This window comes from Heptranchias perlo, chromosome 1, assembly GCF_035084215.1.
Source record: "Heptranchias perlo isolate sHepPer1 chromosome 1, sHepPer1.hap1, whole genome shotgun sequence".
Classification (NCBI taxonomy): Eukaryota; Metazoa; Chordata; class Chondrichthyes; order Hexanchiformes; family Hexanchidae; genus Heptranchias; species Heptranchias perlo.
This window is the reverse complement of record NC_090325.1, coordinates 43,143,655-43,160,279: the sequence shown is the minus strand read 5'-3', so window position 1 is coordinate 43,160,279 and position 16,625 is coordinate 43,143,655. Positions and strand designations below refer to the sequence as shown.

Here is a 16,625-nt window from a genome sequence, read left to right as displayed (position 1 = left end):
TCAAAATTAACCAAATACTAGGATACATTGTGAGGGCATTAAACATGTTCCTAATAAATTGTTTTAACTTGTATAGATCTCTGGTAAGGTTACATTTGAAATGCAGTGTGCAGCTTTGGGTGTTTAAGACATTTTACCATGGTAATGCAGTTCTTTTAATTCACTTTCTCTCGTGAAACATTGATTTAAGCAAACCCTGATTTTAAAAAATGGTCTCTCTAATTTTACCAATCTCTGACCCAGGTCAGTCAGTGATGACTATTCAAGGGCATAGTTGGATATAGGCTCTTCAGCAGGAGGTGGTACAATTTGTTTTAGCATCCCTATATTAGGGAGGAGAATATCAACCTGTTCCTTATTGCTATCAAGTGACCCACCTCCCCCCACTACTGAAACTCCATGTGTATATGTCAAATGAGGTCACTTCAGGCTCAGAAGTGATGTTTCTTGTGTGGAATAGTCTACCAACACTAAGCATCTGGACTTACACATGAATAATATTGGATCATAAGAAATAGGAGGAGGAGTAGGCCATATGGCCCCTCGAACCTGCTCCGCCATTCAATAAGATTATGGCTGATCTTTGACCTCAACTCCACTTTCCTGCTAAATCCCCAAATCCCTTGATTCCCCTAGAGTCCAAAAATCTATCGGTCTCAGCCTTGAACATATTCAACGACTCAGCATCCACATTCCTCTGGGGTAGAGAATTCCAAATATTCACAACCCTCTGAGTGAAGAAATTCCTCCTCATCTCAGTCTTAAATGGCCAACACCTTATCCTGAGACTATGCCCCCTAGTTCTAGATTCTCCAACCATGGGAAACAACCTCTCAGCATCTACCCTGTCAAGCCCTCTCAGAATCTTGTATGTTTCAATGAGATCACTTCTCATTCTTCTAAACTCCAGGCCCAATCTACTCAATCTCTCCTCATAGGACAACCCTCTCATCCCAGGAATTAATCTAGTGAACCTTCATTGCACTGCCTCCAAGGCAAGTATATCCTTCCAAAGATAAGGAGACCAAAACTGTACACAGTACCCCAGGTGAGGTCTCACTAAAGCCCTGTACAATTGTAGTAAGACTTCTTTACTCCAACCCCCTTGCAATAAAGGCCAACATGCCATTTGCCTTCCTGATTGCTTGCTGTGCCTGCATGCTAACTTTTTGTATTCCTTGTATGAGGACACCCAAATCTCTCTGAATGCCAACATTTAATAGCTTCTAACCATTTAAAAAATATATTGTTTTTCTATTCTTCCGACCAAAGTGAATAACCTCACATTTCCCCATATTATACTCCATCTACACCTTCTTGTCCACTCTTGTCCACTCACCTAACCTATCTATCTATATCCTTTTGCAAATTCTTTGTGTCCTCCTCACTGCTTACTTTCCCACCTCGCTTTGTATCGTCAGCAAATTTGGATACATTACACTCCGTCCCTTCATCTAAGTCATTAATATAGATTGTAAAAAGCTGAGGTCCAAGCACTGATCCTTGTGGCATCCCACTAGTTATAGCCTGCTAGCCTGAAAATAATGGGCATTTGGGTGAGGAATTGGAAACATGCCCTGACAAGGAATCAACATCTTCAGAAGAGTGGATAAAATTGGTGGGAGAGAGGGGTGAGGTTGGGATCATTATCTAATGTTTAAGGGTTTAGTTATGGTTGGCCTGACTAGTAGGTGAACAAAAAAATCATTCTGAAAAGTAGATTTTAAAAAAAATCTAATTTCTTTATGAAAAAAAACCCAGAGATTACTGCCTTTGCATGGTTTTAAAGACAATCGTTGGCATTGTTTGCAATTTTAAAAAAATCCCTGAAAGGAAGGAAAAATGAAGATACAATGCGCTCAATCTGTGCATCGTTCACTCGATACTCAGCTCACTGCAGAAACCGACCTCCGGTGGAGGGGCCGGCGCCGCGCGTGGGGGAGTGATTGACAGTCCGCGATCCGGGAGTGATTGACAGTCCGCGATCCGGGAGTGATTGACAGTCCGCGATCCGGGAGTGATTGACAGTCCGCGATCCGGGATGGAGCCGCAGCTCACCAGCAAACAGCCCTTCAATCCCAGCGGTAACCTGCACAAAGATTTGCTGTATTTTTTATATCGGCAAAGCAGAGGCTGTCCTTGTTAATGTAGCTGAGAGAAGAAATTCCTCTTTGATCTATTTATTTGCTTTGCTTTTGTTGAGTTCTGTTTAATCTCCCATTTACTCCGGGCTGGAACTGGTGTCCTGCATCATTGTATCTTTTGTGACATTTTTGTCGCTAGTGTTTAACCCCGGAAGATAGTAAATCACGAGATGATATTCATTGTAACTTTTATTGTCGCAATGTTTTTCTCCATAGCTCACTCCCCAAAAGTAATGACTGGCAGTGTTTTAATATCAGAAGAAATACATATTTTAATCTTAATTTCTGAAGATAGTACTTAATACTTTTTATTTTAAGCGTTGTTCAGTCTGGTACGTTGAGTACTACTGATGTGTGTGGTACTTGGTATGTGTGACCTCGCCTTGGGTCACTGATACTGAATTACAGAACTATTCATAGAATGGTACAGCACAGAAGGAGGCCATTTGGCCCATCGTGCCCATGTCGGCTCTTTGGAAGAGTTATCCAATTAGTCCCACTCTATGATTCACTCCCCTGCTCTTTCCCCATAGCCCTGCAAATTCCCCCTGCTCAAGGGTTTAATGATCTACTGTATTTATCTATTCTATTACTCATTTATATTGAAACTACAGCACAGAAACAGGCCATTTGGCCCAACGAGTCTTTGCCGGCGTTTATGCTCCACATGAGCCTCCTCCCTCCCTACTTCATCTAACCCTATCGGCATACCCTTTTATTCCTTTCTCCTTCTTGTGCTTATCTAGCTTCCCTTTAAATGTATCTATGCTATTTGTCTCAACTACTCCTTGTGGTAGCACATTCCACAATTTTACCACTTTTTGGGCAAAGAAGTTTCTCCTGAATTCCCTATTGGATTTATTAGCGACTATTTAATTATGAACACTGTTTATACCCACCTAATCTTAGTTGCTAATTTATAGAAATATTCTACAGAATTGGTAATCACTACACATGTAAAAACTTTGCAATTGAATGCACCATGTTATTCAGTTAATCGAATTGGCTAGCCCCCTCACTAATAAAAAAAACATAACCGGCGTATAAGTATTTAATCGAACTCTGAATTAGTTTTGTTAGTTACTCCTTTTTGGGTGTGTAGCTTTTCATTTGCTTGGATACTTAGCACTCGTGTTGAAGTTATCGATGCATTAACCTTTTTTCTTTTCTTCACCCTACTCCCTTTCCCTCTTGAGTATCTTTTTTCAAAGGGAAACTAGCAGGAAAACGAGCCAAAAATACTAAAGTTTGTACTCTGAAGTGTAATAGAAAAATTCACCAATATTTTAAATTGATCCACCTCATCCCCTGCCCCAATCATATGAATAATATATACTGTGTTGGAAAAACTTTTTGCGAGTGACTGGTATGTGATTTTGTTACACAATTTTAGCTCAGGAATGTCAATAATCTGTCCTTGGCCCATCCCCACGCTCTGAATAGTGTGTCCCCCCACCACACCCCAGTTAAAAAGATGGTAAATCATTTACGTCAATCTGCTAACGTCCTTGCAAATTTTTGAGATGAGACACCTTAGTTTTACTACTTTTTAATTTATTTTTCACATTTAAGATCAATATAACAAGGGGTATAATGCTAGTAACTAACTGGAATTCGTTTCTTATAATAATATATTCTAAATGAAACAGACCTCTAATGCTGTACAATACTAGCGGGTTATTATCAAGTTCACCCAGTTTTGATGTAAATCTGGCACCAAATTGCTAGTATAACTGATGGCCCTGATTTTCTTCCTCTTGAAAGGAGGATCTGAGATAAAAATTAGGATTAAAGTTCTTACGAAGTCTATAATTAAACTAAATGTGATTAGGCTAAAACTGAAATTATTTCTAGGACTAAAACAACACTAGTCACAACCTTTGGAACTGAAGTTGAAAAGTGAAACAGGTTAAATGAGCAGACGCATGGCAGATGAAATTTAATGCGGAGAAGCGTGAAGTGATACATTTTGGTGGGAAGAATGAGGAGAGGCAATATAAACTAAATGGTACAATTTTAAAGGGGGTGCAGGAACAGAGAGACCTGGGGATGTATATACACGCGACTTTGAAGGCGGCAGGATAAGTTGAGAAGGCTGTTAAAAAGGCTTATGGGATCCTAGGCTTTATAAACAGAGGCATGGTGTATAAAAGCAAGGAAGTTATGCTAAACCTTTATAAAACACTCATTAGGCCCCAGCTGCAGTGTTGTGGCCAATTCTGATCACCACACTTTAGGAAAAATGTTAAGGCCTTAGCAAGGATGTAAAGGCAATTTACTAGAATGGTACCAGAGATGAAAGACTTCAGTTACGTGGAGAGACTGGAGAAATGGATTGTTCTACTTAGAGCAGAGAAGGTTAAGGGGAGATTTGATAAAGGTGTTCAAAATTATGGAGGGTTTTGATAGATAAATTAGGAGAAACAGTTTTCAGCGGCAGAAGAACCAGTAACCAGAGGACACAGATTTAAGGTAATTGGCAAAAAAACTAGAGGTAACATGAGGAAATTTTTTTTCATGCAGTGAGTTGTTATGATCTGGAATGACTGCCTGAAAGGGTGGCGGAAGCAGATTCAACAATAACTTTCAAAAGGGAATTGGATAAATACTTGAAGGGGGAAAATTTGCAGGGCTATGGGGAAAGAGCAGGGGATTGGGACTAATTTGAAAGAGCCGGCACAGGCACGATGGGCTGAATGGCCTCCTCTCTGCTGTATCATTTTATGATTCTATGAATACACGCTTATTTGTGATTCAAGAACAATTTGTTATTATTTCCATGTTTCTTGTGGCCTTATATGTAGAATGAGAAGTAAAAGAACAATTATGATACTTTTTTTTTAAAATGTAAATATGGAGAACAAAAGCTAAATTTTTCACTAACATTTTTTCTAAAACTAAGATTTTTGAGCAAAAGACTAGAATAATATTATTCAGATTAAATTTCTGATGACTCAGTAAAATTCTAAATATAGAGACAATAATAAAATTAAAATTATTGGTCGCACTGAAGAAGCACTGGTAATGTAATAATGAGCAGTCAATAGGGAGAAAGATATGTGAGGTGAGTTGCTGTACTTCTCTCAATTGTTTTCATTTGTTTCTAAAACTAGAACACCAGCATGTCCGATACAACCCTCTCGGTGATGAGTGGGTCCTGGTCTCTGCTCACCGGATGAAACGTCCTTGGAAGGGACAGCTTGAAAAACCAGCAGAGGTGAACATTCCACGTCATGATCCAACTAACCCTCTCTGTCCTGGAGCAACGAGGGCAAATGGAGAGGTAATGTATACAACAGCAGGCATATGATGTTGAAATTAATGTTGGTACATAACAAACTTCATGCAGTTAACCACTGGTACCAAACTCATTTTTAACTTTTGCCATGATGAGGTTCTAGTTGTAGAGCAAGGTTTGTTCTTGTATTAGGTCCTTGGTCACTATGACTACAGTCCTGGTCCCTTAAAATTAATTTACATAGCGCTGTTAGAATCATAGAATCATAGAAGTTTACAACATGGAAACAGGCCCTTCGGCCCAACATGTCCATGTCGCCCAGTTTATACCACTAAGCTAGTCCCAATTGCCTGCACTTGGCCCATATCCCTCTATACCCATCTTACCCATGTAACTGTCCAAATGCTTTTTAAAAGACAAAATTGTACCCGCCTCTACTACTGCCTCTGGCAGCTCGTTCCAGACACTCACCACCCTTTGAGTGAAAAAATTGCCCCTCTGGACCCTTTTGTATCTCTCCCCTCTCACCTTAAATCTATGCCCCCTCGTTATAGACTCCCCTACCTTTGGGAAAAGATTTTGACTATCTACCTTATCTATGCCCCTCATTATTTTATAGACTTCTATAAGATCACCCCTTAACCTCCTACTCTCCAGGGAAAAAAGTCTCAGTCTATCCAACCTCTCCCTATAAGTCAAACCATCAAGTCCCGGTAGCATCCTAGTAAATCTTTTCTGCACTCTTTCTAGTTTAATAATATCCTTTCTATAATAGGGTGACCAGAACTGTACACAGTATTCCAAGTGTGGCCTTACTAATGTCTTGTACAACTTCAACAAAACATCCCAACTCCTGTATTCAGTGTTCTGACCAATGAAACCAAGCATGCTGAATGCCTTCTTCACCACCCTATCCACCTGTGACTCCACTTTCAAGGAGCTATGAACCTGTACTCCTAGATCTCTTTGTTCTATAACTCTCCCCAACGCCCTACCATTAACGGAGTAGGTCCTGGCCCGATTTGATCTACCAAAATGCATCATCTCACATTTATCTAAATTAAACTCCATCTGCCATTCATCGGCCCACTGGCCCAATTTATCAAGATCCCGTTGCAATCCTAGATAACCTTCTTCACTGTCCACAATGCCACCAATCTTGGTGTCATCTGCAAACTTACTAACCATGCCTCCTAAATTCTCATCCAAATCATTAATATAAATAACAAATAACAGTGGACCCAGCACCGATCCCTGAGGCACACCGTTGGTCACAGGCCTCCAGTTTGAAAAACAACCCTCTACAACCACCCTCTGTCTTCTGTCGTCAATCCAATTTTGTATCCAATTGGCTACCTCACCTTGGATCCTGTGAGATTTAACCTTATGTAACAACCTGTTGTTTCAACAGAGAGTCTGGAAGCTGGTACATTTTTTTTTCTGATGCAATTAAGTCTGCTAGTGTCAGGTTAGGTGTTAAAACCTGCTATTGTAATGGCAGTAGATGGTATTACCTGTGACTGGCCAACCACCGGCAGTGGTTAAGTAACCTGGTCCTCTCCAGAAAATGCCAGTGGCTTCAGGCAGATGAGCGCCTGCAGGAGGGTAGTGGAGCCTTTGATGGAGGAAAGGCCATTAAAAGTGAGAGCACGATACATAATTACAGCTAATTTTCATAATTGGCAGATCAATGGTCAGTAATGTCAAATTTCCTGATAACATCAATCTGTGTAGCAAGATGTCCACTGTAGAGGGATCGACAACAATCAAACTGATCTGAACAAACTAAATGGCAGCAATTAATGGCCAAGACAATTAAATGTGTAGAATAGAAGATAATGCAATTTCAGTTAGTAGCTGGAGCTGCGGGTGGAGTTAGGAGATAAATTAAAAAGCAGGACTTCAAAGGTAGTGATTTCAGGATTACGACCAGTGCCACGTGAGTATAGGAACAGGAGAATAGACCGGATGAATGCGTGGCTGCAGGGATGGTGTAGGAGGGAGGGATTTAGATTCCTGGGACGTTGGGACTGGTTCTGGGGAAGGTGGGACCTGTACAAACGGGACGGGTTACACTCGAGCAGGACCGGGACCAATGTCCTCACGGGGGTGTTTGCTAGTGCTGTTGGGGAAGGTTTAAACTAGAGTGGCAAGGGGATGGGAACCTGAGCGGGGAGTCAGAAGGGAGTAAAGTTGAGAGCAGCAAGAGAAGGGAAGACCCAGGGGAAATTTACAATACAAATAGTACAAACAGTTGTTCAAGAACAAGTGAAAGGGAAAAACGTAGAGCAGCAGAAAGAAAGTGTACTTTAGGCACTACAGATAAAGTGAAAACAAGAAGGCGTAAGGCGATTAACCCAGCATCAAAGCTGAAGGTCAGGCTAGGGTGTGTGGCCCAACTAAGAGTTCTATATACAAATGCACGGAGTATAAGGAATAAATTAAATGAACTACAGGTTCAAATTCAAATTGGAGGGTATGACATGATAGCTATTACTGAGACATGGCTGCAGGATGGTCAGGATTGGGAAGTAAATATACCAGGTTTTAAGGTCTACTGGAGAGATAGGGAAAATGGAAGAGGGGGAGGAGTAGCCTTAGTGATTAGAGATGAAATCACTTCAATGTTAAAGGAGGATATAACGAGAGGTAAGCAGCCAACAGAGACCTAATGGGTTGAATTGAGAAATAAGAAAGGATCTAAGACTATAGTGGGAATTGTGTATAGGACCCCTGGCATCAGCTCTGAAGTGCTAGATTGTATAAATGCAGAGATTAGACAAGCGTGTAGCATAGTGGTCTTAATGGGGGACTTTAACCTTCACATAGATTGGGAAAAGCAGACCAGCAACTGTCAGAAAGGTAGTGAATTTCTTGAGTGTGTCTGGGATAGTTTTCTACAGCAGTATGTCCTAGAGGCAACAAGGGGGCAAGCCATACTAGATTTAGTAATGAGTAATGAACCAGATTTAGTTAACAGCTTAACTCTGCGTGAACATCTATCCAATGGTGATCATAACATGATCGAGTTCAATGTAGTGTTTGAAAGGGAAAAAAGTGAATCAGCTGCTAAGATTCTAGACTTGGGTAAGGCTGACTTCAATGGGATGAGACAGAGACTGTCCACAGTAAACTGGGCAAATCTGTTAATGGGTAAAACGACTGATGATCAGTGGGAAATGTTTAAAGAAACATTTAACGTGATACAGAATAGGTTTATACCCCTGAGGGGCAAGAACTCTACTTGCCGAAAAAAAAGCCATGGACAACTAAAGAGGTAAGGGACAGTATAAGACATAAGGAAAGGGCATACAAAAAGGCAAAAAATGGCACAGATCCTGGCGATTGGGAAAGATACAAAGATCAACAAAGGGTCACAAAACAGATAGTAAGAGCTACAAAAAGAGAGTATGAAAAGAAACTTGCAAGGGATATCAAAACTAATACGAAGAACTTTTATCGTTATATTAGGAAAAAGAAGGTGGTCAGGAGCAGTGTTGGCCTCTTAAAAACTGAAAGTGGGGAAATTGTCATTGACAATGGGGAAATGGCAGACATGTTGAACGATTACTTTGCATCAGTATTTACAGTAGAAAAAGAGGATAGCATGCCAGAAATCCCAAGAAAACTAGTATTGAATCGGGGACAGGGACTTGATAAAATTAACATAAGTAAAACAACAGTAATGAAGAAAATAATAGCACTAAAGAGTGACAAATCCCCAGGACCAGATGGTTTCCATCCCAGGGTTTTAAAGGAAGTAGATGAGCACATTGCAGATGCCCTAACTATAATCTTTCAAAGTTCTCTAGATTCAGGAACTGTCCTTCTAGATTGGAAAATTGCACATGTCACTCTGCTTTTTAAGAAAGGAGAGAGAGGGAAACCAGGGAATTATAGACCAGTTAGCCTAACATCTGTTGTGGGGAAATTGCTGGAGTCTATAATTAAGGATAGGGTGACTGAACACCTCGAGAATTTTCAGTTAATCAGAGAGAGCCAGCATGGATTTGTGAAAGGTAGGTCGTGCCTGACAAACCTGATTGAATTTTTTGAAGAGGTGACTAAAGTAGTGGACAGGGGAATGTCAATGGATGTTATTTATATGGACTTCCAGAAGGCATTTGATAAGGTCCCACATAAGAGACTGTTAGCTAAGATAGAAGCCCATGGAATCGAGGGAAAAGTACGGACTTGGTTAGGAAGTTGGCTGAGCGAAAGGCGACAGAGAGTAGGGATAATGGGTAAGTAGTCACATTGGCAGGATGTGACTAATGGAGTCCCGTAGGGACCTGTCTTGTGGCCTCAATTATTCACAACTTTTATTAACGACTTAGATGAAGGCATAGAAAGTCTCAGATCTAAGTTTGCCGATGACACAAAGATTGGTGGCATTGCAAGCAGTGTAGATGAAAACATAAAATGACAAAGCGATATTGATAGATTAGGTGAATGGGCAAAACTGTGGCAAATGGAATTCAATGTAGACAAATGTGAGGTCATCCACTTTGGATCCAAAAAGGATAGAACAGGGTACTTTCTAAATGGTAAAAAGTTAAAAACAGAGGATGTCCAAAGGGACCTAGGGGTTCAGGTACATAGATCATTGAAGTGTCATGAACAGATGCAGAAAATAATCAATAAGGCTAATGGAATGCTGGCCTTTATATCTAGAGGACTAGAGTACAAGGGGGCAGAAGTTATGCTGCAGCTATACAAAACCCTGGTTAGACCGCACCTGGAGTACTGTGAGCAGTTCTGGGCACTGCACCTTCGGAAGGACATATTGGCCTTGGAGGGAGTGCAGCATAGGTTTACTAGAATGATACCTGAACTTCAAGGGTTAAGTTACGAGGAGAGATTACACAAATTGGGGTTGTATTCTCTAGAGTTTCGAAGGTTAAGGGATCGAAGTTTATAAGATATTAAGGGGAACAGATAGGGTGGATAGAGAGAAACTATTTCCGCTGGTTGGGGATTCTAGGAGTAGGGGGCACAGTGTAAAAATTAGAGCCAGACCTTTCAGGAGTGAGATTAGAAGACATTTCTACACACAAAGGGTGGTAGAAGTTTGGAACTCTCTTCCGCAAATGGCAATTGATACTAGCTCAATTGCTAAATTTAAATGTGAGATAGATAGCTTTTTGGCAACCAAAGGTATTAAGGGATATGGGCCAAAGGCAGGTATATGGAGTTAGATCACAGATCAGCCATGATCTTATCAAATGGCGGAGCAGGCACGAGGGGCTGAATGGCCTACTCCTGTTCCTATGTTCCTAAGTTAGGACAGGTGTACATAGTAGATGCTTATCCATCAGTAAAGATAGAAGGTTACGGCATGGTTATCAGCCATTGTCAGATGTGAGGTTTGTATTGGTGAAGCTAATCAAATACACGGGTGCATCTCAAAGGTGTTTGATAGATCAAAATTATTTGGTTTGACTTCATAATAACTCATTCATAGGATCACACTTAGAATATCATGTACATATTTTAACTTGCCTTCAAGGGTATCTTGATGCATTGACAAGGATTCAGAAAAAACTAAGATGATGATTCTTGAATCCCAAATGCATAGTTAGGAGGATGCACTCTGTTAAAATTGAAATTGTTTCCATTGTAGAGCAATAGATTGAAAGGCATCGATAATTTAGATGTAAGCAGCTTGAATGCTATAACCTACTGTACTGATATCTAACATGTGTTTGAGAGATTTATCAAATCCCTTTCAGCTTTCAGAATTGGGGAGAGGAGGGAAGAAGGAGAATCTTTTTTAAAAATTTGTTATTGTGATGTGGTGATGCCAGCAAGGCAGCATTTATTGTCTATCTCTAGTTATCTTGTTGGCATTAAGAATCAACTATCAGTGTGGGACTGGAGTCGTATGTCAGCCAGATTGAGTAGGGGTTACAGATTCCCTTGTCTGAATGACATTAATGAACCAACCTCTGGGTCTTTGCAACAATCTGACTTTGTGCTTTTTAATTACAGAGCTTGACAAAATAATAAAACATGTGTCTGGAAAATAGTATATTTTGTAGAGGTCACTTGCATGGTACTGTTTCTGATTTAACAACTAACAATGCAGCAATTTTCTCCCTCCATCCATCACCCTTTTCACTTCCTGTTGGCAACCAAAGATAGGATAAAAACACTTTGTGGAGGGGGGAAGTTGTGCCACAAACTATGGAAATGTTTGGAATGCTATAACTATTGTACTAGTATGTGCAACATTTGAAGTAGCTGTATAATTATGCAGGATAAACATCATGCAAATCTGAGAGGGATTAGTAAATCTGGTGTAATTTGTTTTGCAACATTTTAAGATTTATGAAGGTGCTCAGAAAAATGAAAATTATAGTAATCTCTGTAACTGCTACCATTCTTGACCCCATGGTCAAACATTTAGAGTTGCATGGTGACACAGCTCCTTTAAATCATATCAACTAATGAAATAGGAGGTTTACATTTAACCCCCTAAAAGAAGCATGCATTATAAAGTTGACTATTTGAATGATACTTGTCATAGACATGTCATAGGATTGTTACTTGTTTCATTTCACATTGTAAAGGTGAACCCAATGTATGAAAGTACGTACGTGTTTGATAATGACTTCCCGAGCCTGCAACCAGATGCTCCAGACCCAGGTACTTCAAACTCCATATTATCCAGTTAGCCTGGAATAACTATTCTCATCTACTAATATAAATCATTTTTTTCCAAAATCTGCTACAGTTTAAATTATTTTATATTTGGATCGGCAATTTTTCTGTTAATCAGCTGCAGATGATTTCTCACCCAACCACACGTCCTTAGTGTTGTTATGTAGATCCTGTCACTCTCCCAGCAGTAAACCTGAGCCCTGACTTCCCAGTACCAGCACAAGCCATGGATTTCATCTCCTTCCCAGTGGCAGCTGAGGGACACAGTGCTAGCCCCAGGCTATGGATTCCACATGGCAGCTGTAGAATCCTAGCCTAGGCCTAACCCAAGTCACTCGCTCGGCCAACCCCGGTCCCAAGTGTCTCGCCAAGTGCAGCAGTTCCCTGATGTACCAGTACTGGTGGGCAATGCAACTCGATATTCAATGTAAAAGTGAGAGGTAGACCATTCAGCATTGGGTCACGGCATTGCCCCGTCCTTCCTCCACTACCTATCGGACCTTAGATCTCAGCTCCCTCTGGCCCTCGTCTCAAATTCTGCCCCCCCAAAATCTGGCCGCCTGCCATCCTTCATAACCAGTAACAGATGAAATCATTTCTGCAGAGCTCTGAGTCTAGCTTCAGGTCTTTGTAGGAGATGAGATGAAAGGGAGAGCAGAGAGGGATAGAAACCTGTAGAGAAAGAAAGGAAGAACTTGCATTTATATAGTGTCTTTCATGACCTCAGGATGCCCCAAAGCGCTTACAGCCAATTAACTACTTTTTGAAGTGTAGTTGCTGTTGTAGGAAACACAGCAGCCGAATTGTGTACAGCAAGGTCCCACAAATAGCAATGAGATACTGACCAAATAATCTGTTTTAGTGATGTTGGTTGAGGGATAAATATTGGCCAGGAAACGGGGGGGACACCCCTGCTCTTCTTTGAAATAGTGCCATGGGATCATTTATGTCCACCTGAGAAGGTAGATGGGGCCTCGGTTTAACATCTCATCTGAAGGACGGCACCTCCGACTGTTTAGCACTCCCTCAGCACTGCACTGGAGTGTCAGCCTAGATTATGTGCTTCACAACCTTCTGACTTATAGGCAAGAGTGCTACCACTGAGCCAAAGCTGAATGAGAGACATACTGAATGAATGGGTGATGTACAGGAAGCAAGAGAGAGATAAAATATGTCAGCCACACAGAAAAAGTAGGAGACCCAAGGAAAGAGAGAGAGTTAACAGGATGTTGGAGAGGGCATGAGTACGAAAAAAATTAAGACAAATGGAGATAGAGTCTATGAAAGTGTGTGAGAAGCATAACGAAAAAGAGAGAGAGAGGGTTATGGAAAGAATGGAAGACATACAAAGACGGAGATAAGCAAAGAGACCATGACAGTGGCACATTTAAAACATTTGTCTGTAAGGAAAGCCACAGTGGATTAATTAGTTTGTACTAAATGCAGCACATAAACTATGCCCAGTCCGTTGATGTGTCGGAAAATTGATTGTTTCAAAAAATTTCAGGGTCAGAGATTAAGAAAACCTTTTCCCCACAGAATAGTGGATATGTGGTACAGACTCCCAGAGAAGGTAGTTGGTTTGGAGTCAAGTGGCACCTTTAAAAAGGAGCTAGATCAATAACTGTTGTATATTGGGGGGGAGGGAGGGGTAAGGGATGTTAACACTGCTTAATTTTTCTGTTGCATGAAGGTTGCGAAAGGAACTTAGAGTTCCTAAAGTAGTGCTTTCAGCAGGTGGGAAGCCATGATTAAAATACTCATATATGGACTCTGGGTGGAGCAGGTTTATTAAGCGAAGTGGCCTTTGCTCTGGAATTTCCCATGTCATTTTGGTATTCATGCACTCCCTTAAGAAAACTTCTCAGGAGTTGCACTAAAGGTGATATATTATAAGCATTACAGAGAGATTTTCCACTGATAGTGTAAATGAGCTTAGCTTTCAGCAGTGTTAGTTCTCATATTTTGAAACAATTGTTTCAGTATTCATGACTTACAATTGCTTGTTTGTATGTATTCTGTGGGAACATAGTGATAATATTGCGATGTGTGACAAAAGAGTGTTTGTGCACATGTGCTTGGATGCTTCCATAGAGCTCTGGTCCCTAGGTGGCTCATTCTAAACGAGGGAAAGTGGGTGGAAGCATTGCTCCTCAGATAACAGTTTAAAAAGGTCCTAAGTGGTTCAGTGGTGTCACACTACACCCAGTGTGAAGCCCAGACAGTGTGAGAGGTAGTCTTGCAACTCTTTGCTTCAGTGTGCTTGTTAGTGTGATTGATCTGACTTCTTATTTGTATTCCCATTTTCCTATCTGTGCACCTGAAATAGCTTTGCATTAACGTGGCTGTTATGGAGTTCCTTGTTCAACTGCAATAGTATGGACCAGAACTGAATTTAACAAACAGTGGATAATTCTGAAACACATATGCCCAAGATTCCTCTTTGATCTAAAAGAAGCTTACTTTAGATAACTTTCAGCACAGTGCTCAGGACTTTGCAAGACAAAACACTTATTGCAAACCAGTCAAACAAGGTGACTCACTAACATTCCGCCAGATACAAAAGGTGCATGACAACGAATAGAAGTGCTCTGATGTGTAGATGAGAGATGTAAAGAATCTTACAACACCAGGTTATAGTCCAACAATTTTATTTGAAAATCACAAGCTTTCGGAGGCTTTCTCCTTCGTCAGGTGAATGGAGGAATCCTTGAACGTTTCGCATTTATATTCAGAGAACAATACCTGGTGATTACAGATAATCTTTCCAACTGCCTGTTGTCAAGGCAATCAAAGTGTTCAGACAGAGGTGTTACCTACAGGACTACCGAATATACAAACGGACAGAACACAAGACAGAGAGAGGGAGAAACATCCGAAAGGAAGAGAAAGACAGAGAATGACCCGTTGTATTAAAAACAGATAACTTTTATTCGCTGGTGGGGTTACGTGTAGCGTGACATGAACCCAAGATCCCGGTTGAGGCCGTCCTCATGGGTGCAGAACTTGGCTATCAATTTCTGCTCGACGATTTTGCGTTGTCGTGTGTCTCGAAGGCCGCCTTGGAGAACGCTTACCCGAAGATCGGTGGCTGAATGTCCTTGACTGCTGAAGTGTTCCCCGACTGGGAGGGAACCCTCCTGTCTGGCGATTGTTGCGCGGTGTCCGTTCATCCGTTGTCGCAGTGTCTGCATGGTCTCGCCAATGTACCATGCTCTGGGGCATCCTTTCCTGCAACGTATGAGGTAGACAACGTTGGCCGAGTCACAGGAGTATGAACCATGTACCTGGTGAGCGGTGTCCTCTCGTGTGATGGTGGTATCTGTGTCGATGATCTGGCATGTCTTGCAGAGGTTGCCGTGGCAGGGTTGTATGGTGTTGTGGACGCTGTTCTCCTGAAAACTGGGTAATTTGCTGCGAACGATGGTCTGTTTGAGGTTGGGTGGCTGTTTGAAGGCGAGTAGTGGAGGTGTGGGGATGGCCTTAGCGAGGTGTTCGTCGTCATCGATGACATGTTGAAGGCTGCGGAGAACATGGCGTAGTTTCTCCGCTCCGGAGAAGTACTGGACGACGAAGGGTACTCTGTTGGTTGCGTCCCGTGTTAGTCTCCTGAGGAGGTCTATGCGATTTTTCGCTGTGGCCCGTTGGAACTGTTGATCGACGAGTCGAGCGTCATATCCCGTTCTTACGAGGGCGTCTTTCAGCGTCTGTAGGTGTCCATCGCGTTCCTCCTCGTCTGAGCAGATCCTGTGTATTCGCAGGGCCTGTCCATAGGGGATGGCCTCTTTGACGTGGTTAGGGTGGAAGCTGGAAAAGTGGAGCACCCATGAGGACGGCCTCAACCGGGATCTTGGGTTCATGTCACGCTACACGTAACCCCACCAGCGAATAAAAATTATCTGTTTTTAATACAATGGGTCATTCTCTGTCTTTCTCTTCCTTTCGGATGTTTCTCCCTCTCTCTCTCTGTCTTGTGTTCTGGCCGTTTGTATAATCGGTGGTCCTGTAGGTAACACCTCTCTGTCTGAACACTTTGATTGCCTTGACAACAGGCAGTTGGAAAGATTATCTGTAATCACCAGGTATTGTTCTTTGAATATAAATGCGAAACGTTCAAGGATTCCCACATTCACCTGACGAAGGAGAAAGCCTCCGAAAGCTTGTGATTTTCAAATAAAATTGTTGGACTATAACCTGGTGTTGTAAGATTCTTTACATTTGTCAACCCCAGTCCATCACCGGCATCTCCACATCATAGATGAGAGAGGTAGAGATCGCAGTTGGGGGGGGGGGGGGGTGGGGGGGGGGTTGGGGGGAGGAGGGGAGGAGAGAGATAGTGATCAAAGTGGAGGGGTGGGGGGGGCGAGGAGAGAGATAGAGACAGAAGATGTGCTTGAGGGTCCGGGGGATTTGCTCCTGTTTCTCCTGGCCCACAAGCAGTGCTGGAAAAGCACTTACCTGCTCGATCTGGCAGCTCCCATCTCTCTTCAGCTGCCGGGTTTCCCAGGCCATGGGAAACTCAGACGGCCAGCATTAAATTTAAATGGCTGCCAAAATCTGTGGAACGCAGCCTCATTTAA

The 16,625-nt window shown here is 41.9% G+C and overlaps 1 protein-coding gene across 1 annotated transcript in view; it reads left to right on the top strand.

Moving 5' to 3' along the window:
* Window positions 1–1,823: 1,823 nt before the first annotated feature.
* Window positions 1,824–16,625, top strand: part of galt (galactose-1-phosphate uridylyltransferase) — a 47,914-nt gene continuing 33,112 nt past the window's right edge. The window contains exons 1-3 of the mRNA XM_067990979.1: window positions 1,824–2,084; window positions 5,258–5,427; window positions 11,955–12,030. Of these exons, the coding sequence (XP_067847080.1) occupies window positions 2,042–2,084; window positions 5,258–5,427; window positions 11,955–12,030 (289 nt within the window). The 5' untranslated portion in view covers window positions 1,824–2,041. The remainder of the gene's footprint in view (window positions 2,085–5,257; window positions 5,428–11,954; window positions 12,031–16,625) is intronic.